General features: G+C 36.1%; 1 protein-coding gene and 1 long non-coding RNA gene across 14 annotated transcripts in view; one reads left to right on the forward strand and one right to left on the reverse strand.

Annotated features, from left to right (window-relative positions):
* The window catches only part of LOC108164386 (calcium-dependent secretion activator), a 43,534-nt gene that overhangs the window by 4,464 nt on the left and 12,740 nt on the right, over positions 1–26,330 (reverse strand). For 4 of the 10 annotated variants that reach the window (XM_033394312.1, XM_033394311.1, XM_033394315.1 and 1 more), the window contains 19 exons: positions 25,835–26,010; positions 25,442–25,673; positions 25,135–25,385; positions 25,032–25,046; positions 24,102–24,332; positions 23,904–24,048; positions 23,169–23,275; positions 22,933–23,108; positions 22,663–22,869; positions 20,631–20,767; positions 20,388–20,575; positions 20,046–20,335; positions 19,875–19,987; positions 16,960–17,172; positions 14,410–14,566; positions 8,104–8,245; positions 7,569–7,736; positions 704–1,013; positions 256–636 (listed from right to left, as the gene is read on the reverse strand). In XM_033394312.1, coding sequence (XP_033250203.1) covers positions 256–636; positions 704–1,013; positions 7,569–7,736; positions 8,104–8,245; positions 14,410–14,566; positions 16,960–17,172; positions 19,875–19,987; positions 20,046–20,335; positions 20,388–20,575; positions 20,631–20,767; positions 22,663–22,869; positions 22,933–23,108; positions 23,169–23,275; positions 23,904–24,048; positions 24,102–24,332; positions 25,032–25,046; positions 25,135–25,385; positions 25,442–25,673; positions 25,835–26,010 — 3,639 coding nt within the window. Of the gene's footprint in view, positions 1–255; positions 637–703; positions 1,014–7,568; positions 7,737–8,103; positions 8,246–14,409; positions 14,567–16,488; positions 16,612–16,959; positions 17,173–19,874; positions 19,988–20,045; positions 20,336–20,387; positions 20,576–20,630; positions 20,768–22,662; positions 22,870–22,932; positions 23,109–23,168; positions 23,276–23,903; positions 24,049–24,101; positions 24,333–25,031; positions 25,047–25,134; positions 25,386–25,441; positions 25,674–25,834; positions 26,011–26,330 lie in introns of those variants that run through there. The other 6 variants (XM_033394320.1, XM_033394314.1, XM_033394319.1 and 3 more) reach the window with 4 other exon arrangements.
* LOC108164393 lies at positions 2,775–7,029 on the forward strand. Of its 4 annotated transcripts, none has more exons than XR_004473304.1 (3): positions 2,793–4,110; positions 4,162–4,355; positions 5,903–7,029. It is a non-coding gene; the product is annotated as an uncharacterized LOC108164393 (long non-coding RNA). The 4 variants fall into 4 exon arrangements; XR_001775835.2 differs by having other exon boundaries at positions 2,841–4,110; positions 4,174–4,355; XR_004473303.1 differs by having other exon boundaries at positions 2,775–5,710.

Below are 26,330 nucleotides of genomic sequence, written 5' to 3' on the forward strand. Positions count from 1 at the left end.
AATTTAAATTTCATATTTTAATGCCGTGAAAAAAATATGAGATTAAACCTTTGGTGAGTTTGAAAACGATTGAATGCAATACACATTTATAAAATAGGTTTTGCTACGCTTCACACTTCCTGCTGAACTTTTGAATGAAATCACGTTTTTGTTTTGACAGAGCTATAAACTTTTCTGAACAAGAATACATACATATATATACTTTGATGAATATACTTCTTTAACCTTCGTGATATTACACAACGAATACATTACCTTGATAATATGAGATATAGATGAGACTTGTGCATAATGCAGGGCATTATCCGAACGTTCCGACAGCCAATTATTGAGCATAATAACTTGCTGTGTATACCATTGCTCGAAAAAATTTAGTGTCCATAAATCGTCACCAATTTTCCCACGTATTTGGTCCATGTTATTCCGTAAGAAATTCACATAGCCCTGTCCCAGGTCCTTTCCAGAGCTTGAAACATTTGTGAAACTGAGAATTGAACCAATCAAGCTTCCTTCGTCGTATCGAGCTAATTTTGACAAAGTCGACTCTAGCACTGACATAAGTTTACCACTTAGCCCTTGTGTCATCGCTACATTCGCTTTGTCGATTTGGTCGTCGATTTTTGCATGGAATTTATACTAGGAAAGAGTTTATTTTAAATTTAAGCTTGTTACTGTATATGCGATTTGTCACCAATCAACTTACCAAGTCAATGCCATCAATAGTCGTCAGTTTAAAGCTTTGATTTTTAGCATCTAATATCACATTAACCATAGCGCACATCTCGGATGGTATAATATAGTCCGTTGATATGAAAGCAACATTTTTTTTCAGCCATGACTGAAAAGACGAATCAGTTCGTTGTATGCACTGCTCAATCATATCAACTGCCATCATTTTTAACCGCTGTTCTAAATGTTGTCGAAACTCTGCATCTGGCCAGTGCAGATCCCTTATGAAGGACTGTAGTGCGTCTAGCTTCCAAAAGAGATCCTCGGAAGTAGCACACCCATTTCTAAGCAAATAAAATCCCAAGTTAAAAATAAATCTCACTATGATAAACAGAGGAATATATTGTTGTCTACACATATACTAATGTGTAAAAAATCGTTATATTAGTTTAAGCCTCTAGTGAAAACTTCTGTATTATAATTATTTTAGATACTATTTTGAGCAGCATTTGTTTTGGAAAAAGATTCTATCACACTGTAGGGTATTTTTTTTATTATCGATTATGCAAGTTTTATACTAGAGCCCTGCATTAATGGACATAAAAAGGTGTTTTCTTTTTTGCGTTTTTTTTAAAGCTACATCTGCTTAACTACACTTGCTGCAGCGCACACTTCCCGATGCAGAGTGTGTGAAAGAGAATGAAAGAATTTTCGTATCTTCAAAATTGTTTATGCGACAGATTTTCGTACTTCGTGGGGGCAGAAGGGGGTAGCGCGAAATTTCGAAACACTTGTAACAGTGGGATATCACAGGAGTCTGGATACAATATTTGGTTTCTCTAGTTCTTATAGTCTCTGAGACCTAGGCGCTCATCGGGACGGACAGACGGACCGATAGATATTGCTATATCGACTCGGCTTTTGATACTGATCAAGAATATATATATATACTTTATGAGGTCGGAAACACTTCCTTCTGAGTGTTACACACATATCTCCTTCCATCACAAATCTAATTTCTATACACTTCGAGTACCCGATATAAAAGAGGTACTTTCTTAAAATATATATCGGATGTTCTTGAACAATAAAAGCTTTTAAAAATGCAGGGCTCTATTTTATACTAAATAGATAAAAGCATATAATTACCGCAAGTATTAAATCAACTCAAATCATTTATATCTTAAATCCCTTATACAAATAATTGTTCATTGTGTAAAAAACAAGTCTAAAAATCCGATACGAAATGCTTTTATATATTCTATAACATAACCCAAATTGGTGGACGAAATAAAGCTTTTCTAGTTTTTTGTTTTCTTATTATTCAGCGTATACAAAATGTAATAATGAAATGGATCTAAATAGATACCGGCTGCTATGAAATGAAACCATAGGAATCGAAGATTACAGCGATATTTACATATACATCTAGCACCATTACCAACCTTGAACTTAAATAATTATCATTCGATGGCTGACTAAGCAAGCAACAATTTTTAAATTATATATGCAGGTAATGAAAATAGAAACTAAAAAAACTTTTTAGAAAGAAGCAAACTCTTAATTGTCATAGATTTTAAGCTAATTTCTGCTGAAATTTATCGCAGATAACTGGATTAAAATAATATAAAAGCAACTTGATTTATTTAAGGCACATTTTTCCTAAAATTTATCGGAAATATGAGCTCAAACAAAACTAACAAAAAGCAACTTAAGTACCGGACATAAAATATTCCTTCAGCCTGGTACCTCATTTTTAGTAGTGCACACATATACAAAATCCTATTGTACAATAATATGATAATAAAAGTTGCCTAGCGATCTCGCATCAGTCGACACTTTGTAATTATTATTAAGGATGACGAAGATGTAAAATGAGATGATAATACTGCCAATTTTCCACAGGTGGAAACAACAGAAAGGCGTGGGTCACGAAGTTTAATTCTTGGTTCTTTATAACGTGTCAATCGAAAGAATGCTAAGCTCGGGAATGATTCCAAATTTTTTTTGGCGACTACGCCCTGGTACTGCTTGACCGACAGAAATTAATTTACATTAGTTAAATTATTGCAATTTAACGGACACAATCTATCTAATCAATCCTTTCACAAGTCAAAGAGAATTTCATTTTAATTGCTGTCAATCGATCATATGTTTGAATTTTTTTGTTTATATGCTATTAAGGCCTCACACATATCTTGACTTTCAGCTTGATGCAGATGATTAACGTGAACTATATACAGTACTCCTCCTATATATAGTGATGAATGCAATGGTTCAAAACTTAGCATAAAGTTATGATGAATAAATTACGTAGGCAGTTGTTAAAATTGTTTGGCCCAAAAATGAAAAACAAATTTTAATGATGGCAAATCATTTCTTTGTTTTGAAAATTATTCTCCAGAAAATCTCAAACTTGTTGTAATTCGTATTAGGTATGGATATTTTGACTTAAATCACTCAGAAATATTTTTATTATCTAATATATAAAATTCTCGTGTCAAAAGCTTTTGTGCTAAATTCCTCCTAAATGGCTTGACCATTTTTCGTGAAATTTTGTGTGCTTATCGGTTAGGTGTGCGCATCGTCCAACACTATTTTCTATCCCGATCAGACCAGTCTTCGGGTTTTGGTTTTTTTTTTTTTTTTTTTTTTGGTTTTTGTTGCTAAAAAACTCCTCCGAAATGGCTCTTCCGATTTTCGTAGATATTGGCGATGGGAAAGTTGCTTTACATAAAAATATTGGATGCATCAAATTACAGACGGACTTCCTCACAATCATCGACTCGCAAAATTCTGTCATCGATAACATATTTCCCGATGTACACACACAATATTAAATCATAATTGGCTGGCAGAAAGAGCGATTTTGGCAGCAAAAAATGTGGACGTCTATGGGTTAAATTTAAAGTTGTTGCCTGGGGACTTGGTGTCATACAAATCTATTAATGCAGTTTGTGACGAAACTGCAACGTCACTGCGACTCCAACGAAACTGTGATTTATCCAATTGAGTTTTTAAATTCATTAGATTTGCCAGGCATACCTCCACATCATTTACAATTGAAGGTTGGACCTCCGATCATTCTGCTTCGTAACTTGAACCCACCACGGCTGTGTAATGGCACACGATTAGTCATTAAAAAACAAATGAGAATCGTTATTGAAGCAATCAATTTGAATGGAAAGTTTCAAGGCGAAAATGTGTTGCTGTCACGAATCCCTATGATAAATACAGATGTGTCAATTGAATTCAAACGTAATCAATTCCCAATTAGATTGGCATTCGCTATGACGGTCAATAAGTCACAAGGCCAGACATTGTCTGTATGTGGCTTAGATTTGGAAAAATCATGATTTTCCCACGGACAACTATATGTGGCATGTTCTCGCGTGGGAAAACCATCCAGTTTGTTAGTGTTGGCAAAACAACGTTTGCTGGGTAACCTTGTTATATTATATTATATTTTATTCATATAGTCACGTTAATTAGGCGTTTTTTAAGTTATCGGATTGCTAGCAAACTAAATGGAAAAGTGGAACCTTAGCTCTGAAAGAAAGCTACAGTTGAAAGCTGCAAGTCTCTCCAGGCTTCAAAGTTGAGGAATACGAGTTCTTGGATGTGCAAGGCTCCATGTTGACAATGGAGGAGAACCAGCGGCGGCGGCCAATGGCCAGTTCCAACAGGTAATGCTGCAGAAGTAACCAACCAGAAACATAAAATTCTAAGTCAAGGATCAGATAAAGGTTAAAGCAGAATTAATAAAGGTGAAGCTATACCAAAACAGATGGAAGAGAAATGAAGTTGGCCAAATTTGACAGAACACTCCAGGAAATCTCAGAAGCAGATTGTTAAGTTATTAGCCTTAATCCACACAGCATAGTCAGCATACCAGTAGAATAACATCCTATTATTGTAATACCCGATACTCAAAAAGAGTATAGCGGTATATTATATTTGTGGGGAAAGTGGGTGTGTGTAAGGCCCTGAAGGAAGCGTTGTATGGGGTCGGATAAAGTATATATATTCTTGATCAGCATCAATATCCGAGTCAATACAGCCACGTCTGTCTATCCTTCTGTCTGTCCATCCGTTTGCCCGTCCGTCCGTCTTGTATGACGGACTATATGAGCGACTATATGAGCTAGAGCAACGCAATTTTTTATCCAGCCTCCTTTGATATAACACAGAATCAAGTTGGTTTCGAGATTTTGCACCGCCTCTTTCAGCCCCCCAAAAGGCGAAAATCTGTGGCATCCACAGTTATGTCTAACTGTCCGTCCGTACGTCTTAATAAGCGCCTAGATCTCGGGCTACGCCGCCAGATATTAGCCATTGATCGATAGAATATATCCAGTGGTGCAGCAGTAAATTAAATCCCTATTAATCATTTGCACTGTTCACGTTTTCATTATACATGCTCACACACGGCAGCAGCCTATGCACCACTCATCTTTTCGCGCCTTTCTTTCGCCATCTCTATCGCTCTCTCGATCTGTGCCGCTTTCGCTTACATTATAGGTCACGTCCGTCTGCCCTTAAATTTATACTTTTATAAAAATCGAACCGTTTAGGCAATTTTTATATATTAGATTTAGATTTTATCTGTTTTTAATTTTTCTATACAGCTTTTTACATCCCTATTTTTGTATTCTTCCGCCAACAACAGAAATGTTATATCACTCTGAATGAGGAAGAGCTTGTAAGAGAGAGAGGAAGAAAATGAGTAAGCGGGTGGAAGGCATTGCGTAGCCACCATAATTTCATTTTTTTCTTCTGGATATACTATTATTTTCAGCTGATTCGGCAATCTTTGTTTTCGGTTTTTTCGTATCTTTAACATTTTAAATACCACAGACTTTCTTCTTTTGAAGGGGCGAAATCTTTAAATACACTTGTAACAGTGTGATATAACAGGAGTCTGGTCCCTTAGCTCTTATAATCTCGGAGATCTAGGTGCTTATTGGGACGGACGGACGGCCAGGCGGATATGACTATATGGACTCGGCTATTAATGCTGATCAAGAATATACTTTATGAGGTCGGAAAAGCTTCCTTCTCTGTGTTAAAAATGTAATATACCCCTTTACTCTTCGAGTACCGGAAATTCGGTTTCGTTACTCATAAAAAAAAATTAAAAAAATCATAAGCACCTTCGCGAAAAGACCCCTATATATTTTTACAACAAATTGCATTGTAAAGTTAATTTTTAAATATTTATGTTTAATTACAGTGGATGAAAGGAATTTCACTATTCACTAGTCGATGGTATCACAACACTTTATAAGATCTGGGAGTCGGACTTACTATAAGTTATTCAATTTACCTAGCAACCAAAACAGTAATTATAAACAGCAGTCGTACACTCAAACTACGGCCTTTGGAAGCTGACAGGACGCTACAAGCGGCAACTTACACCTTGCTTTCCGGTAAGGAAGGACGGCTCATGGGCAAGAACAGCAATGGGCAGAGTGGAGGTTTTTCCGACGAATCTGGAAGAAAGATTCAAACCATTCGGGACATCTAGTAGAAGAGCAATGATGGTCACTGAAAGGCTAAATAAGACCCACCAGATGGAGCTCCCTGGAGCGCCAATCACTTTTCAAGAAATCTCGGTGGACATAAAGAAACTTAAGTCCAAGAAGGACGCTGGCGACGATAGGATTGACAATGTGACAAAGCCGCTACCTTTAACGCGTCGCTAAGACTAGCATACTTCCCAAAATCCTGGAAATATGCCCACATAATAATGTTGCCAAAGGAAAACAACCATAGACCAATTAGTCTCATGTCGACTTTTGGCAAAATGTTTGACAGCTGCATCCTACGAAGGGTACTGGAGTCGCCGCTGGTCAAAACAGCCATGTCAAACTACCGATTTGGGTTCAGACTTCAGCACCGCACACCCGATCAACTGCACAGGGTAGTAGAAGACATACATGACGGTTTCCAAAACGAACAGTACACTGTGGCTGTTTATCTGGATATTTCCCAGGCTTTCGACATTGGGGCTCAAGGGACTACGCGCCAAGATCAAAATGATGCTCAACCCTCAGCTGTATGAAGTTATCAAAAGCTTTCTGACGGAGAGGACCTTCCGCGTAGTCCAGGATGGTGCAGCTTCTTTGACCAAGACCATCAAGGCAGCGTGCTTGGGCCGACACTGTACTGCTTATTCACCCACGACATGCCTAAGAAAACTTTTCGAAAGTTTATCTTTCGCCGTGTTCTTACTTATTTGAAAAATAAATTGCGAATATAAGCCAGTAAATTCTAGTCGCGACCGGCTAGTATGTTTCCTATCCACAATGAATGAAAAAAATCCCAATCTGCGCTAATTATATTATTATTGCCAGCTTATTAAACGAAATTCTCAATGGCAGTATGGGAATTTATATTCCAATCTTTGGGTGCATACGAATTTTTTTCTTTTTACCATTCCCGTACTTAGTATGCATTTGTCAGTTGCATTGTTAGTATGTACGGTTAATTAAAAAAAATGCTTATTTATGTTATCATGCCCTTGTCAGGGAAATATTTAGCACTAATATGTGGATTTAAAAAATTAAATTTGAAAAAGAAAAATAAGTATTTAATAAACTCGTTAAAAACTAGCAACAAGAATTGGTATATTTTATATATATATATATATATAATATAATATATATATGTATATTCGGTTATAATGAATATAATTGTGAACTACTAGTCAGCTACAATGCAATTGACATTGGCGGTTTAATAATTATATCTTGTGAGATGCATATGAATTATGCTGGCAAGTTGCAAGAAATTGTTGGCAATGCATAAAATTTGGCAGAAAACAAAACGCAAAACGAAATGCAGACAATATTTTAATCTACGTATATTTATAAATGGAGTTTTTTTTATTTAAAAACCTCATATCGTCGACGGCGGCTGTTGCAACTGATTGCCTTGGTAGCTTCGGCACATAAAAATTTACTTGATCTTTCTTGCCGCTAAGTAGCGTTGATGGGTTGAGGGCCGCTGTATTGAGCGCCTGGGCTGCATTGTTTAATGCTGCAGGGTTCAAAGCAGCGTTAATCCTATATATTCATAGAGTAAAAAAATAAATAAATAAATAGAACATAAACTCTCCATTTAAAAGATGAATTTTAAATGATTCAAAGCAAGACGGCCCTTAAACATAACAGTCATTATTAGTTTATGTTCGAAAACCATTCGACTTTTCAATCTAACTACCTGTTCAACCAATTAATTCCAATCCCAAAGGTTTTTTTTGTTTGTGATCATATAAGTAATAAGCTTCTGCATCTGTGTGCATATTTATAGTTTTAGCATACAAATTCGCAATAAAAACATTTTTTTGTGTAATTAAGTCTTATGAAATTGCGCCTTGGTTTAAATATTTTACTTATGGGCATGGGATATGGAAATGTGTGTTATACTTACCCTTTGCTCTCCCAGCGTTCTTTTTCAAATCCTTTATGTATCGATTGGGCTATTGAAGATTCCATAAGATCCACATATCGCACAACTAATGGTGCAAAAGTGTCGCGAAGGTGTTGATGATAGCGACCATTGCGCAAGTTATCTGTAATAAATAATATTAAAATCGCAAAAACTGTTAATTACACTATGCACAAAAGTTGGAATGTGGTATAAATAATACTCAAACCTCCTTTATCTGATAGATTTGAGACTCTGATTTATGAAAATATGTATATATAGATGTACAGTGGCGAGCTATGTGGATACATATTTATCACTTTTCACTTTAAGCGCCTGTAAAATCTTTACAAATGAATCAATCCTTTTTTTTTTTTTTTTAAGATTCTTTAATTTAGTGAGAATGAAAAAAAATAATAATTTTAATTCAAAGAGATCCTTTAGATCCTTAAGAGATTTTAATTTGTTCAAAAAAAGATCTAGTCGGGCGAAGAGAAGAAAACTCTCAGTGAAACTACCCCAATCCAAGGTGACACTGTTATATGCCCAGGGATGTATGGCCGAGGGGGTGCTCGGTCGATAATATGCGGACTCTGGACCGGACAAACCGATCGTTTGCTGAGGTGGCGAGGGGCAAGACCCTAATCGGCGTCCTGGACGAGGAAGTTCGCGTCGCTCGGGACAAGTGGCATCTGGTGGAAAACGAGCTGCAGGACCGGTTCCTACAAGAACTGGAGGAGAATGGCGGACCACCGCCAAAGTGTGAGGACGCAGGGTGGCATCAAGGCAAGGTGAAAGCCATCGCCTGCCAAGAAGCTCGCTCTAAGGCCCTCTACATGAAGGCGGTGGCTGCCCTCAAAGAGGTCTATCCAGGGGCGAAACTGCAGGCCGTGAAATGGGAAGATGTCCCCAGCCGTCTGATAGCCAGAGCATGGGTCTCGGCCAAGCCTGCAGAGTCTGAGAAGACCCTCAGGTTACTGCAGGTCTGCAACCCCCACCTTCCTACAGCCGATTGAAAGGTGGCCAAGGCAGAGGATATCCAAGGACCAATATAACCAGATCATCCTCGTCCTTAATGAGGAGTGCCTAGAGCTCCCATAAAGACGGACGGTGTACTGGACTATGGCTACAAGAAGATTACCATATCCACCTACAAGTCCGATCGCATGGGCAGGCAAGCGGAGGTCGGGCCAGACCCAGAGCTGCCGGAGATCCCGAAAGAGGAGGCCTAGTTTGAGGAGGGCAATCCAGCGTCGGATGCGGCGTCCATGGTGTCGGACGACATCCTGCACGACGACGGTTCCAAGGAGAGCGAGCTAGCCAGGGGTCTCAGCCACATCGTTGTCGGGGAGGAGCCGGAGTCCCCCGACAGCGACCTAGAAACAACAATGGTGGAGGTGAGCCTCAGGAATGTCACGGACGCTCCTGCAGATAAACCTCCACCATTGTAAGGCCGCATGCATTGCTCTGCTGTTCCATCTGGCCAAGAGTGGACCTTACGCTTGACTCTCATGAGATACAGGAGAACATTGTGTCCTGGAGGGTTCTGGAAGAACACTCCTTCTCGAACCACAGGTACGTGGAAACTTTATTCTCCTTTTCACTACCGAGACCAGTTCAATTCCGGAACCTCAAGCGAGAGGCCGGAAGACTGGTGGTGGAATGGTGGAATCCGAAACTGGGGGAACTCTGGAAAGCCTCCCGGAGACTCTTCAATAAAGCTAAGGCTGAAAACGTTGAGCAAAACTGGGCTAATTACAAGGCCAGTCTGTCAAAGTTCAACAAAGAACTTAGGAAGTTCTGTAGAGAAATCGAGAACAACTCAAAAGCTTCGCGCCTTCGCTGAGTTCTCTCGAAGACTACACCCTGGGCTACTTGAAGAACGCCGACGATGAGCGATGAGTCGCTAAATCTTCCCTAAATCTTGAATCCCGGACGGTCAGCCTGATCGATCAGTTGCATGACGGTTGAGGCTTCACTGGGGCATCAACGTCCACCAGATTTGTCAGCAGAGGCAGCACCGCATGGCGAAGTTTCCTTACCCTTCCTATGGAACGTGGCAGTGAACGAACTGCTGAAGATAGAGGGGGGTGGCTGCCGCGTGGTGGCGTATGCGAACGATGTTGCCATAGCATTCTCCGGTAACTTTCCGCAGACGTTGTGTGGGGGCATGACAAGTACTCTCACGAAGATGTCGAGATGGGCAGACAAATGCGGGCTGGGAGTCAACCCGTCTAAAACGGAACTTGTGCTTTTCGCTAAGAAGTAAAAAAAGTCCCCCAAAACTCTGTGGAGAAGCGCTAGCCTTTAGCAACAATGCCAAGTATCTTGGCCTAATCTTCGAAAGAAAGCTCGATTGGAAACTGAGCATAAATGATAGAGTAAAGAAGGCCACACTGCATGTATAGAGATGCAGAAAATCCCTCGGAATAAAATGGGAAATGATCCCGTATATAGTTCGGAGACTATGCACCGCCATCATACGACCAATCAGGAGTGGTGGTATGGTGGCCAGCCCTAGACAAAAGAACTTGTCTCAACAGGCGGACTACGCACTACTCCAGGGGATACCGTTCTGGACCTCCTCCCGGAGATCTCATGGGAAAGAAGGTGGCAACACATTCCGCCCTCAGAATGAGAGGAACCAAAATGTGGAAAGCGTCCGCGGTTGGGCACTCGGGAATCCTGACGAGACTCCCGCAACCGGAGAGGACAGTTTATTGTATCCCCAGTGATCACTTTCGACGGCTTTCCAGGTAGGTGGGATTCACATAGGGAGGACTGGGAGATTCGCCCTGCAGGCGACCTGCAAATGCGGTACACTTTTACACGGATGGCTCATATCGATATGCTCGAATTCAGCGACTGTAAATGACTGCCGCAGGTCTCTGCATAAGATCGCAGAGCAGTTAAATCTTTTCCTTATATGGCCGCCGACGAGCTAGTCAGGCAGGGTACTACGATTCCTCTTTTATCGGAGAGGGAGCAAGTAGCGATGCCTTTGGCTACGTGCAGGCTTCTCACGCACGAATTGTTCGAGCAAAATGCAAACAGGAGATGGCAGCCAACCGTTTCCTTTAAGAAGCGCTCAGTAGAGCTGTATAGACTCAGCAGAGCACAGTGCTCTGCAGTTACTCGAGCCATCACGGGACACTGGAAGATCGCCACTTATGCCTCTCGACTGTCAATTCCTCATAATGACTTCTGCATGAGTTGTCGCGACGAGGAAAAGGAGGAATCAGTCCCGCACTCATTCTGCCATTCCCCGGCCCTTGGAAATCGTCGACACATATTTCGGACCTGTCCAAATTCAAACCAGGGATCTTGTACAAATTCATTCAAGCCTCCCGATGGGACTGCCCTTAACCTGCAGTAGTCTGCTCTCACGGTTCAGGCAACGTGAAGGCGCACACGCCCATGCGGCAACACAATGGACCTCTTATAGGTCCAAGTGAGCTCGAGGGGGCGGAGGTTTTATCCCCCCTCCGCCGGCTACCGCCTCAACCTAACCTAACCATATCGAAAACTAATTAAAACTATATAAAAGCTAACCATGCTGTAAACTTCGTAGTAGATCGCAATTCGTTGTTTTAGTGACCAGATTATTAATTCCAAAATCGTTTTGACGAACGTACACAAACATCTGCCTACGTCTCTACAGTTCGTACTTTCCGGATTGAGAATATAAATATTTTTGTTTTTAACAACTCTGAACCAACTGCTTGTTCGTCGCGAACATGTTCCTTGTCTCCTCCATGGTAGGGTGCCAGTCTTTCGAGATGTATCACTTTTAGTTTGTCATCGTGAAACCCGGTGTTCGTCATTAGATCATATTGGATTGGATGAGACGTCTTATTAATTGCCGAAACTCGTTCAACTGTCCCCTTCTATAACCATTTTTTATTCATTAAACGTTAGGGTCACGCCGAATTTCAAATCAGCGGGAAGTCTTAAATCGTTCCCCCATATTGCAGCTGCCAGCGTGTCATACTTCCCGGAGCGATATGCCATTTAAAACATTGAAATAAGCTGATTTACTTCGACGGACTTCCTAAGATACTCCTCTAAGTTCTAATATCAATTATGTTTTCCTTAACTTCAGACCGTGAACAAAGTCTACATTCAGAATCACAAGGACGACGTAACAGCGCGTCCGTGTAATCCTCCTTTACGGCTATACTCAGGTTGGAATAATCAAATTATTGTCAGGGGTGACATTAACCTCCCATTTCCTTCGTGGCTATCTACATCTCTCGCGTGTTGATTGGTCGTTTCTTTATTCATTACCGAACATAAATGCAACTGTTAACTTTATAGATCTATTTACTCCGCCCTTAATACATTTGTTCCAGATATCACTGTACCTGTATCGTCCAAGCATCCCTGGTTCTCCGAGTATTTGTCATACTTAAAAAATAATAAATCCAGGCTCTATAAAAAGTACCAGAAGTCGGGCTCCACGTCGGCCTTAGCTCTATACTCATCCGCTCGCTCTCTGTTGCTTGCCGTTAATAGTCAGTGTTGTAATCATTACCTTTCACAATGGAGTAGAAACTTTCGTAGTGATCCTAAAAAATTCTATTCGTTCGTTAACTCTAAGCGTAAGTCAATCGCTTTTCCTCCGTCCCTTCATTTCCAGAATATAACAGAAGCTTCTGCTGTTGGTATTGCAAATTTATTCGCTACCTTTTTCCAAATGAACTCGTCTCATATTTACAACGCATCCACTCCGTATCCGTACCAGCTATCTCACGCTAACAGCATTTTTCTGCCTATTTTCGAGGAAAGCGTTGTTCTGGAAGGTTTGTCATCTATGGACATATCGTTTTCTGCGGGTCCAGATAAGGTACCAAGTTGCATTTTAAAACACTGTGCACAGTCAAATATTGAAAACTATCGTGGTATCGCCAAGCTTTCCGCCATCCCGAAGCTTCTTGAGTTCCTGATCACCCGGAAACTGCAACATCTTTGTTGCAGCTTGATATATCCGTTCTCTTGAGTTTTCTAACCTAATCCACCGTGGTTTTCAAAGTAGTTTGCATACAGATGACTTCAGCAAGGCATTCGACTCTGTAAAGCATGCTCTGATTATTCACAAGCTCTCTTTAATAGAGTTCCCAACGAATCTTCTAGATTGGATTTTGTCCTATCTCTCTAACCGTACTCAACGTGTTTTGTTTTCTAAAGTGTTGTCAAATATTGTTAATGTTACTTCAGATGTGCCACAGGGAAGTCATCTGGGTCCGCTTCTGTTTATTTTATTTGTGAATGACCTTCCTCAAGTTATAACATACTCTAATGTACACTAATGTATGCTGGTGATGTTAAAATCTGTCTGCCTTACTCTGATTGGTATTTGCACACACGCCTTCAACTTGATCTTAGTGAGCTACATTTGTGGTGTTCAACTAATCTTCTTTTTCTGACCCTTTCTAAATGCAAACTTATGGGATTTTACCGTCGCGCTCCACATTTTGTCTCATATGTTCTAGGAAATCATGTCCTCGAGCGAATTTCGAGTTCAAATGACTTCCGAGTCTTTTTTGATCATAAGATGTGTCCTAACAGCCATATAGCTGCAACAGTAAATAAAGCTAAGGGTGTTTTAGCGTTCATCAAGCGTTGGTCCAAGGAGTTTGACGACCCGTACGTTACGAAACAACTGTATATCTCGTTAGTACGTCCTATATTGGAGTATTGTTCTTGTGTGTGGAGCCCGCAGTATAAAGAGCATTACCATTAGAGCATTGCATCCGTGCAAAACCAATTTTTAATTTTTGCCCTTCGTAACTTTAACTGGGACTCGGGTAGAATCTTGCCACCCTACCGGTCTAGGCTAAATCTTATTGACCTGCCGTCGTTGCACCATCGCAGAATATGCAATGGCGTTATGTTCGTGCACAAGCTCTTTCTCGGGATTGTTGACTCCCAAACTCTGTTGGGTCAGATTGACTTGGCCGTCTCATCTAGACCTACCCGTACTTTTAGGCCAATCCGTTTACCCATATGTAGGTCAAATTATGCCGAACATGAACCTTTTAGGGTTGCCATAGTTATAACTCCCTCTGTCATTCCTTATCCCCTGAACTGTCCCTTAGACTAATTGCATGCAATATTTATAATCTCTTAAATTGAACTAACTTTTAACCTCTCTTTTTTCTTTGTGTAATTAAGTACCATTATTAACAGATAATTGTTAATTTAATAAATAAATAACAGTCCGAACAAGGCAAACAAAGCAAACCCAAATCGATTTTTTTTTAGATAGTTTGTGTTAGATTTTAAAACTTAAAAAAATGTAGTACTTACCATCTGCCCTTAAATAATCATTAAGAATTTGAAATAAAGGAAACGAATCCCATGTATCAGGAGCTTGCTCGGATAAAACTCGGTCCATGTCAACTGCGAAAAGAGACCAAAATATTTCCGCATGTTCGACCAGCAGGTCGCTAAACCAAGCAAATGCCTAAAGAAAGGAAATTTTATTAATGTTATTAATATATAGAACATATGTCAAAGCAAAATTTGTATATCTTTTTAAAATTTGTATGGCAAACAAACACTGAAGTTGCGTACGAAAACTACATGATACATGGTATATAAGTCGTAGCTTCTAAATTTGAAGCTAATAAAGAAATGTTCAATAAAAACAATTGCATTTTATTTAGTTAATAGAACTTATAAATTTAAGCATGAAAATAACCATATTCAAATAGTGATCACTTTATTGAAAATAAAAAGTTTAAATCCGTCTAGACGAATTTAAAAAAATCATTGCAGGTATATTTGGCTAAAACGGAAATATTATTGTTATTTAAAAAGGAGCCGGAACGTTGTGAGCCGAGGCTAGCACCGTTACTCTTAATTTATACCCAATTCTCAGCCAGTAAAGTGTGTGAGAGAGGAAATAAGTAAGTGCGTGAAAGGCGTTGCATAGCTCTTTAAATTTCGTGTTTCCTTCTGACTATAATAATGTTTACGGGTTTCTCGTAACATCAAAATTGTGGACGCCACATATTTTTGTTCTTTTGTGGGTCGGAAGGAGGAGTGCCAAAATTTTAAAACAAACTTGATTCAGTGGGATATCACACCAAATCTGCTTGCTCTAGCTCCTATAGTTTCTGATAACTAGGCGTCAAACAAGACGGACGGACGGACACATAAACATTGACTCAACTATTGATGCTGATCAAGAATATATATACTTTGTTGGGTCGGAAACGCTTCCTTCTGGGTATTCACTGTCACCACGAGTCTAATATAATCATATACTCTTTGAGTATCTGTTTTTTTATGGTTTAAATTTTTCAACGAATCTTTTATATCCTGTATTTTTTTTATTGGCTTTTTCTGCTGTTGTGGTTGTTTTTTCCCACAACATAAGTATCTTACATCTGGTTTTATTGAACTTTGGTAAGTGCTACCTGAACTTTTTGTAGGTTAATCTTATCGCCTGAAAAATATTGAGCTTTCAAATTCAAACTTGAGAATTTGTTCCTGTATATTTTTTTAAAATGTTGACTTTGGAAACCCTTTGTGTTTTTCATTTTTCATTAGATATACGTCGTTTAAGGTATCGTTTGTAAAAATCGATGTATAAAAGGTGCAGGTTTGACCAAACCTCTGAATGCCGCATTAGACAGCTAAATTCCGTTCATTTCATAATTGCAAATTTCAATGCAACCAGATTTAAGATACTAAAATTATGTCAAATAAGAACAACCTTTTGAAAAAAAAAAAAAAAAAAACTAAATAAATATATGAAACATTTTTAAAGCTCAAAATCTATCAAAAACAGTAGATTTGATTCACAGCGGAAAAAAGTAAAATTTTGTTGAATAGTGTAATTCTTTGCCTAAATTAAATTTTAAAAGCATAATTTAAATTAATACACCTGATTTCCAATTGTTATAACATAACGCTGATTCAAAACAGTACATAAGTATGTTAGCTATATTTAGCATTTAATATTTTGTGTAATATATATCTGTACAGATTAAAAAATAAAGAAAACTTTTAGGGTTGCAAATACAAAATAATACAAGATTATATTTGGCGACTAACAAAAATTAAAGCATAAAGCATAATGAATGTATAATATATGTATATGTATAATGTTCAAATAAAATACGTAAATAGCGCGAAAAAAAGTCAGACAAGAATTAGCCATTTTTTGTATTATAACGAGCAGATTGAGATTGAGATGAACTTTCAACGGACATGGAGAGAGCATATGTATGTACATTTATGTATGTATATCAGGTTTCGGCACGGCCCTATCTTACGTGCATAGGAAAGTGCGCTGCCGCTCACCTACACGTGTATAACAGTGGTTGGCAAAATTACAATGTTTCGCTTTTTTACTGCTGTCTACTAAAAAACATGTGAATGTGTGCGTGCCGATCACTGAGGTATATTAATACAATTAACTAGTACATTTATGGACACACATGAACATAAACTTTTTATCATCGGCAACATTTTAAGCATTCCCTAAACTTTATACAACATCTGAAATAAAAAAAAAACATTCAGGTTCATTTTAAAATGCAAACGAAATATAAGGCATGCATGTTCATTAGTCAGTTTCATTAAAAAACAATAAATATAATGATTTATAGATTTAAAAGCACAAAAGAATTTTAAGAAAATGATTATTATTGAAAACTTTGAGCTGATGCGACACTACAGAAAAAGTCGCTTATGTTTACAGTCCAATGCTCTGTAGATAATATTGCGAGCTCATGGGTATACGCGTGTATGTATGTATGAATGTGTATATAATATACTTATATTGTATAATATCACGTTGATTTAGTCCCTATCCCTAAAACGTATTTTTAACTGGTTTGTACGTGCCGTTGGTACTGGCGATGTGTAGACCGCGTGTGTTGGCATACAGTAACGAAATGATGATCCATCAGTGGAAGTCCCTGCAGCTATTGCCTGTTCAGTTTTGCCAATGATTCCATGACTGGCGGCGGAACCAAGTTCGCTGATATTGTGTTCTCCTGAAACATCGCCATCTTCCTTACGCGTTTTAATTTTTTCCACTTTATCATGTCTGCGCAGCTAAATAAATCGGGCATATGGTGTTTAATAGTTGTAGGTATAATAAAAAGTCAATCCTTTCACAAAGCTTTATTTATATAACATATAAACACATATGTATATATATATATATTTGTATACATTGTTCTATATAAAAGCGGATGAGTTGTTTTGTTTTTCATTTAGAAAAACAAATAAAATTAACGATTGATTTACCAAAGAAAACCGACATAAAAAAGAGTATAATCTTAGACATTATAATATGGATTGAACTCCTGTTATCATTTTTTGAAACTCCGATAAAGCTATGGAGCACCATATTTCCGCTGTAAAAAAAACCGACTTTATATGATAGTTTTAGGGCCTTCAAACTGTTTAATAATGTTTTTTTTTTTTTTTTTCAGGTGTATTTCTTTTTTTTTGTAATTCTGTTATTTTTTTTACTGTTTTTCTCAGAGTAATGCGTTGTTCACATATGTAACTTAATATCTTACAATAGGTTGTGTTGCATTAAACTTTGAAATTAAAAAAAAAGATAAATTCAGCTAAAATCCTACACGAACACTTTATAGCTGAAGCTTGACGTCTAAAGAAGTAAGCTTTCAAATTTAAAAATGGTATTTTTTGCGGTATATTTTTTCAAAATGTTTTCGAAATGTTACATGTTGATGTAATTGGGCGTTGTTAAACGGTTAAGGTGCAGCCATTTAACCAAACCTTCAAATGTCGCATTTTGTCGTTAAATTTTGTTACGTTCCTTTCCAAATACTATTTTAGCGTTAAAAACTGTTACAAATACAACATCGTGGTATTTTTTGTAAGGAAAAAAAAGGTCGTATTTCGAGTAAACTTAATACCTTAAAAACGTACTTATACACCAAAAATACAACAACCCAAGAAATGAATTTGATGTTCGGGTAGAATTAATAACTGCATTTATCTGATTTTCAGAATTCAATACAACCAGACGAAAGATACTTTCACATAACTTTAAAAAAAAACACTACTTCTGAAAAAAACAGCAAAAAAAAAAAGATTTAAAATAATTTAAAAAAAAATACATACAGAAAAAAACTAAATTATTAAAAATTTGTAAGGCCTAAATCTATCATAAAAAATCGATTTGCTTCACAGGGAAAATAAAGTTCAATTTTGTTGACTACTGTAATTCAGAATAAAAAAAATCAATAAACTTATGCCCTGCAGAATCTTGTACATTTTAAAGAATGGTTTAATTTTGTAGTTATTCTATTTCGTTCAAATTCAAAATATTAAGATAACATCTGTTAATTTAACATAGTTAAAATTTAAAATTGGTTGTTTATATGTATGTATATTGCTCTAAAAGATTAATGATACTTTCAGGTATGCGAAAAGACTTCAAATCGGTTACAGCAAAACACACTTACATACAAAATAAAAGACTATTAGCAATATACGACAATTTTTGTAAATATATATATTAATCATTCATTAGTATTTGGATATTTATATACAGAAAATAAAACATACAGTACATACATATTATTAAGACAAGTAGCAATCGTATAATACACCTGATACACACATGTTTAAAACCGAAAATACACAAACCAAGGTTTTAGAGTAGTGTTTATTTATAATAGACAATTGATAAAAAAAAAAAAAAAATATTAAATAATAATATTGAATTGAATTGCAATTATATATAAATAAAAGTTAACAGATAACACTCTTTAACAATCGGAATTTACACTTTTTTTGATTGAATTGAATGTTTTACAGCCCAGTTCCAGTTTTCACCTTTGAATATGGCTTTTATGGCGTAACTCATTTACTGATTTTCAGATTCTCAACCGGAAATCTCGAGTACGTACAAAACTATTTTCTTTAATTTTCCGCCCGTTTTTATTTAAAGAGAACACTACACTATACACACTATAACTACTCTAGAGAAAAAAATCCTCGAAAAACAAAATACTTATACTACCGTTAAAAAACAAGTATATAAAGAAAATTTCAAAATAAAATTCCATTACTTATGCCATATTCTATGATAATTTTCAGATATTCCCAAAATGTACATTTATGTTTCCTCTCATTTAAGAGTTTATGTTACTTCGACTAAAAATAAATATATATACTTACTATGCAATAATTTCATTTTCAATCATCAAATGATATTGGTGAGGTTTTGGGATTTTTAAAAACGGGGCCCTTGTTTCGTTTTCCTTTTAACCCATTCAAGGTGAAATATTCGGACATATGTATATTAACCTCCCGTTCCTACCTAATATCTCTTCTTTGACTGAAATGCTTGTCCTAGTTGTTTTTTAAAAATCTTGTTCGGTTCTATTCACTGTTGGTTGTTACCATAACTTTCAACTAACAAACAAACCCTTAACAAAAAATAATAATCTTGAATTGAAATCGATGGGAATACGTGAAAACAGGAACAGGCATGAAACATATACATATTCATAATTTTGTACCATAGTTAATCACACAACGTTTTTAAAATTCAGCAACTTTTAGACTGAAACAGGCGTTACACACAAAAAAGTTTAATGACTCGCTTGCTAGTGATTCATAAAGAATCACTGAATAAAAGTATTCATTTATGCGTATATTTATGTAAAAATATAGACGTGGATGCATTTTTATACTTATCATTGGATAAAAAACTGAAGACAGAAGTGAAACAAAGCAAAGCGATGTATTGACTTGAAAAAAAGACAACTTACTTCTCCATAATGTTCTTCGTTTTGTTGTAGCAAATCAACGCAAAGTTCGGCTAGGTGAATTAAGTCTTCTAGTTTTTTTGGTGGCGGTACAATAATTTCTCCACGCAAATCATCTGAGGGTAAAATGTTTTATAAACACATATGTACATGCATCTATATCCATATACACACCTTCAATTTTTGCTTTATTAGAGAGTCGTGTGTAATTTACAAGAGCAGCTGTCTCTAAGCTTTTTTTAATCATTTGTCGAACCTCTTCTGGTGGAACCGGGGTGACTATATCTTTCATCAATACTCTCTCTAATAGGGATAATGTTGCTTTTAATGCACCTTCGGGACGACCAAAAGGAAAGCAATATCTAAAATTGGTTATTTGAAACTCGAGTAACTGACGCAGGCGTTCTTTGATCTCGGCAAACTTCTCTTTCTCTTCGTGAGTAATGCTTCCCACTCCATCAGGTCTATAAAATTGTATAAAATTGTATTTAATTATAAGCAACGACACAATATTACCTATTTCCGTGGACATGACTAGCGCAAAATGCAAATGAATAGTGAATTAGCGTCGGGTCTATCATGTGCTGTTTTTCAGCCCGATCCAATAGGTCAGAAAGATAACATAAGTGTCTATAGCATCCCCGTACTCCATAGCGTGCGCAATATTCATCTAAAACAAAAACTTGACCAGGACTAAACCATCCCTGCACAGATAATTGGTAATTTTTTTTAAATATATAAGTTAAATAATCTACTCACCAGAGATGCGTACGGATCGTTAAGCCGATATTCAAGTGTTAAGTTTTGTAAAGTTTTAAAAAGCGTAGCATGGTCATATGTACAAGGATCAGCACTTATATAGTCCTCCATGCCATGCTTTCGTGCTTTATCTGCATCTAAATGTGAAAAAAACAAAAAAAGTAATAAATAACGCGCTGAAGCTATCTCTCATTGTATTTTTTTGTATGGGTACTCGGCAAAATGTACTTAAACAAGTAAGGAAAACTAAGCCAATACTTTTTATACCTTTGCATCTCAATCGTTCCTATATAAGCTATATTATATTTTCATCCTGCTACAATATCTGCAGAACCAAACAAGTTTTTTTTACAAAGATTTCATTTTTGGCCGGACATTCCTACTGCAGCTATATGAATTTATGTTTCGTCTTTGGAGCTTCCGACTTACATATGTAAATTTTTACAGCCTACATCAAAAATATGTTTCTGTGCGAAATACCAGCTCAAAATTCAGGAAAACAGACAACGGGACGAAGGGAGTTGGCTGTTGATGATGATCAAGAAAATATATACTTCTTCGGTTTTTTTTCGGTAATAAAAAAGGATTTTAATTTGCAAGGATATACAGTTTATAAACAAAATCATTAATGTATAGTCACTTCGCTAGATTGACAACTTAAATAATACAGAATAAACAAATAAGTAATTTAAATAAATAAAGAGCTAAGATCACTCTCTCTCTCTCTCTCTCTCTCTCTCTCTTTCTCTGTTGTTGTACTCGCTACCGCTTGTACGATTTATCACGAATTTAACTGTGTACGTCGGGTTACTGTCTTGCTAGAAAGTGATCTCGGATATGGGGTAGACACATTTGTCTATAAAATTTGATAAATTGGTTCCCAAAATATGAAGATAATATTCTTTCTTTATTATTCCATCGATTTTAACCAATTGGAGTACATTCCACAAAGTGTAGCAGCCCTACGCCATCAGGCTTCCACCCTCCATGCTTTATGGTTTCCTTGACCTGATGGTTTTTCAGCTTTCCATTGGCACCGCTCACAGTAGTATTCACATAGTTCTGATTGAAAACGGTTTATTTTGGTATCATCTGACCAAATTATCTTCTTACAATCTCCGTGGTCCAGTTTCTGTGCTCCTGGCTAAATTTAAGACGCGCAGCAACTTTTTGTCAGACAGTGCAGGTTTTTTCTGGTTAACTGCCGCTGTAAGGCCGATCGTGTGCAGTGTCCACTCATGGAACGTTGTCCAATTGCTTAAAATCGATGGAATAATGAAGAAAGAATATTATCTTCATATTTTGGAAGCCAATTTATTAAATTTTATAGTCAAATGTGTCAACCCCATATCTGAGATCACTTTCTAGCAAGACGGTAACCCGAAGCACACGACTAAATTCATGAAAAATCGTCCCAATAATTCGAGTTTTCACTTAATCCAGTGCCCTGCTCAATAGCCCAGATGTAAATCCCATTGAACATCGATGGGCTCTGCATAAAAAACATTGGAAAAGTACAAGTCTGCACCAAAGGGAATGGATACTAAATTTAGTCGAGAGTATGACAAAATTTATTCGGAATGTGATAAAATCTAAGGCTCTTTGGAACAATTTAAAAAAAAATTATAAAAGTACAAAAATATGAAACGTGCAAAAGTAGATACATGGACTTTTGAAAAAATATGTTCTTTCTCAACAAATTAAAGAATCTTAAAAAAAAAAAAAAACTAGAGAATTTATGTATTTTTAAAGAGTTTACAGGCGTTTAAACTGAAAAGTGATGAACATGTATCCAAACGTGCTCGCCCATGTATATGAATTCAGTCAAAAAATATACTCAAACCAATTCACATCGCGTCTTTTTTTTTTTGTTTTCGAAACAAAAGAAACAAAGAAAAAAATTAGATGTTAGCAAGGATCCTGGGTAACAAATAAATTCTAAACGTTTTTGTCGTATTAATCCATTCATACAACTCTATTTCATATCTATGTAATACGAGTACACCGTGCTTTTCATAGTTTTAATACATACCACCTTGTATTTTCGACATAGCTGAATTTTTATCCTGAGTGATCGGTGGCGTAGGTTTATGAGATTGGCCGGTGGCCCTGTACATTGCCATAACCCACAGGCTACACTCGTTCTCATCATCGCAAGCAAATGATATGCTATCACCCTCGCGAACAGCATTAAAGAAATAACGACCACCATTTAAATCGATGCCGAACATAAGATTGGCTATTTAAAAATAAGGGAAAATCTTATTTTCTTGTACGTTTTTAGGTTTTAGTTTAAATATACCGCTAGCTGCCTCGATGTAATCTACCGTATATCCATCAAGCTGCATCATCTCAGACGGCTCTGATTTTTTCTCTTTGTAACTACACATTGCAAATGTGTACTGGGAAACTTGAACTAACACAAAATAGCGTCGCTTCCACTTTTTCCAAACAGATTTGCCAATTGCATAAAGATGCCTGAACATAAAAATATATTTAAAATCTAAACATTAGTCATTCCAAATAAGTATTACATACCCACAATGTTTCATATTTAATGGTTTATCGAGTCTGCATGCTATTTTAATACGTATATCTTGATCTGGCAAATTCTTTGGTATAATCATACGGTGCCATTCTGGTGACTAAAAATTAAATTTTTTATTTACGATACTACACTGAGCGACATTTATTTTGTACTTTAAATGAGACTAAAATTAGGTTGTAGACCCTGATGAGTAACTCCATTTCGGATATTTGGATTTTGCAATAGTCACTTTTAAATTTAAAAACCGCGATTCATCATTTTTTGTCGGCATCTGCAGCGCGGATAATAAACACAAAAAAGATAATAATTAAAAAAAACATACTAAATATTTCCTAACTATTTTGTACCTTTCTTTGAACAATTATAATGATTAGTAGTCACTGAAAAACTAAAGTTTAAAAACAGGACTATACAATAAAAGATAACATCTAATGATTGCAAAGTTGAAGAAACCTTAAAAATGGTAGAAAAATTCAAGTACATATGTATGTATGTATATCCACTCTATCGACACGAATCAAAAATTCTGTGAAAGATTGAACAATTTATTTCACTTAATTTTTGTGGATATCCGGCTGCAGATGCCAAATAAAAATTATGAAAGCACGCGGTCACAAAATCACGGTTTTTTTTAATTTTTAAAAAAGACAATTTTTGTGTCGTTGAAAGTACATTATATAGTTGTGTCGCACGGTGTTTTTAATGCATAATTATACAGGGCTCACTTTGGATGACAGTGGAGTAGGTCTCAGGGTTACTTTTCCCAATTCTTTATCCTCTAACGCCAACATTCCAGGGTTTTCTGTATAAAGCTTCACTTTGACAACAGGTAATGGATGTGTAGTAGTAAAATCGCCTTGAGTGTCCCACCTATTTGCAATAAAATTAGATTAATTTAAATAACACTATTGCCATTTTCTCACATTGGTTTTGATGCCTCTGCTTGGTCCGTTTGAAGCTTTTCGCCATTCTCAACTTCCATCGTGCAATAAACAATACGATTAGGAGCAAGCGATTTAAGACCCTTAACTTCCATTACAATGACTTCTAGTTGAAATGTAAGTACAACGTCTAACTTTGTTAATTGTGTAGAACCATCTTCTGAGTCGCCCTCCAGTTTAGATAGAGAGCCATGGGAGCGCAATATCAGTTTCCTTATTTTTTTTTTATAATGAAATATGAAAAAATACAAATATTTAAGATACAAATACAACAAAATACTTGCGAAAAATCTAAGCACGAAATTTATTTTTAGGTATAATAGTTATTTAGAATATATTTATATTTTTATATATGTAGTATAATAAATTAAATGTTTTTAGTTTTATTTCTTATTTAGAATTTGCGAATGGCGAATAAATAAATTTAAAAAATTAATAGAATATATAGAATCTTTATCAGCACTATTAACCGAATCGATATAGCCATGTCTATCATTCTTGTTTAACGCTTTAATGATATCTATATTAGATTTTATCTGATAGCTACGCCATCGTAGCCACTAAAATTTCATTTGTTCCTTCTGGCTATAATGGTGATCTGGCAGATATGGCCATTCTATATGATTTGGTTGTTCTTGGTTGTTCTAGACAGACAGACATGGTTATATCGCTCGACTATTGATGCTGATCAAAAATATATATACTTAATAGGGTTGAAAACGCATTCTCTGTGTGTTACAGACTCACTATATTAAAAGGTTAATAAAATAAAGCATAACTTCAGCTTTAAATATTAGGGTAATATATGTAATATACCTTACAAGTATTACTTAATATATATATTAAATTAATAATTATATATATAATAAATATGTTATATTACTTAATAAATATTTGTAGTGGAATACTTACAAAAATGACGGTGTACTGTAAGAAAATAATTTAAAGAGCAAGAGACAAATATAAAAATTACTATAATATTATAATCGATTAATTTTATTTTTAATATATTCACCTATGGTTATAGCGTTTTAACTTTTGTAGTCCATATTTACTGTCCATATTACCTTTCGATACTGGAAGTGACTCAAGATTTGCCATTAATAAATTTATAGATGACTTTAACTCCTCAATATAAAGAGACTCCATTTCTTTGAGAACAAATTTGGGCATAAGTTTACGATTTTTTTCCATTTCTCCAACCCGTTGCATTCGTCCATCCAATTCCCGACGTATTGCTGCTGCTTGTTCATCTGCCGAATCCAACTAAATTGGTTGTACACATTTTTTAGTATTTCTTTTAAAAGTGAATTACAACATACCATCAAGGCGTTAAACAGAATTTGATGCTCAAATTTTTTTACAGACAATATTTGCTGAAACATGTCGTACAATTGCTCCTTAGAAAGAATTAACTCGCTGTTTAGGGACTGCTGCATGCGTGACGGTCTTTTTGAATCCTCTTCGCCACTGCCCTTTAATATAATGTCAAATTTTGCCATCCAAGAAGTTAAAACCGTTTCTTTACTCAGCCCATCTATCTCTGGTAAAGATCTTAAAATGGAAACATTAGTATAAAAATTAGTAGTTAAAAAACTTTAATATCGTTTAAGTTAAAAAAAATTATTCTTTGTGAGTAATATTTTCATTGTGAGAAAAATGAAACATGAAAATTGAAAATTTGAGACTGCTAAAGCAAAATAATTATTTTATACCTCACACGTTTCTCAATATTATTGCGGAATACTTCTCGAAAATCGTGTTGCGAAGATGCTCCGGATTGAACCATTTTTAGAACACGCTCCGACTTTAAAAACACATCATGGTAACTCTGCACAGCATTTTGAAATGCCTCATCCGCCATTATTTGTGTTTCTCCCTTAAGAAATGACTGGAAGATTTAAGAAAATCATATATTTCCAGATAAATATTATTCATTTAATATTTTGTTTAAATACATCTGTACTAATAATAGTTTATGTGTACATTTTTGTAAGAATCTTACTGTATTTTTACGTCTAATTTATTTCTCACTAGTTTGTATTTATGTAATATTCAACCGCCCTGAAAGATATATATATGGGCATTTCAGCGTGTCCCGAACGTACCTTCAAACGCTTTTAATTTACAAAAAAGAAAGAAAACAAAAATGTTTCCCAGGTCTTTTTATTCGATTAAATAGCAACCTGTTAACTCCATGTTTAGTACAAA

The sequence above is a fragment of the Drosophila miranda genome, chromosome 5 (assembly GCF_003369915.1).
Source record: "Drosophila miranda strain MSH22 chromosome 5, D.miranda_PacBio2.1, whole genome shotgun sequence".
In the NCBI taxonomy this organism is placed as follows: domain Eukaryota; kingdom Metazoa; phylum Arthropoda; class Insecta; order Diptera; family Drosophilidae; genus Drosophila; species Drosophila miranda.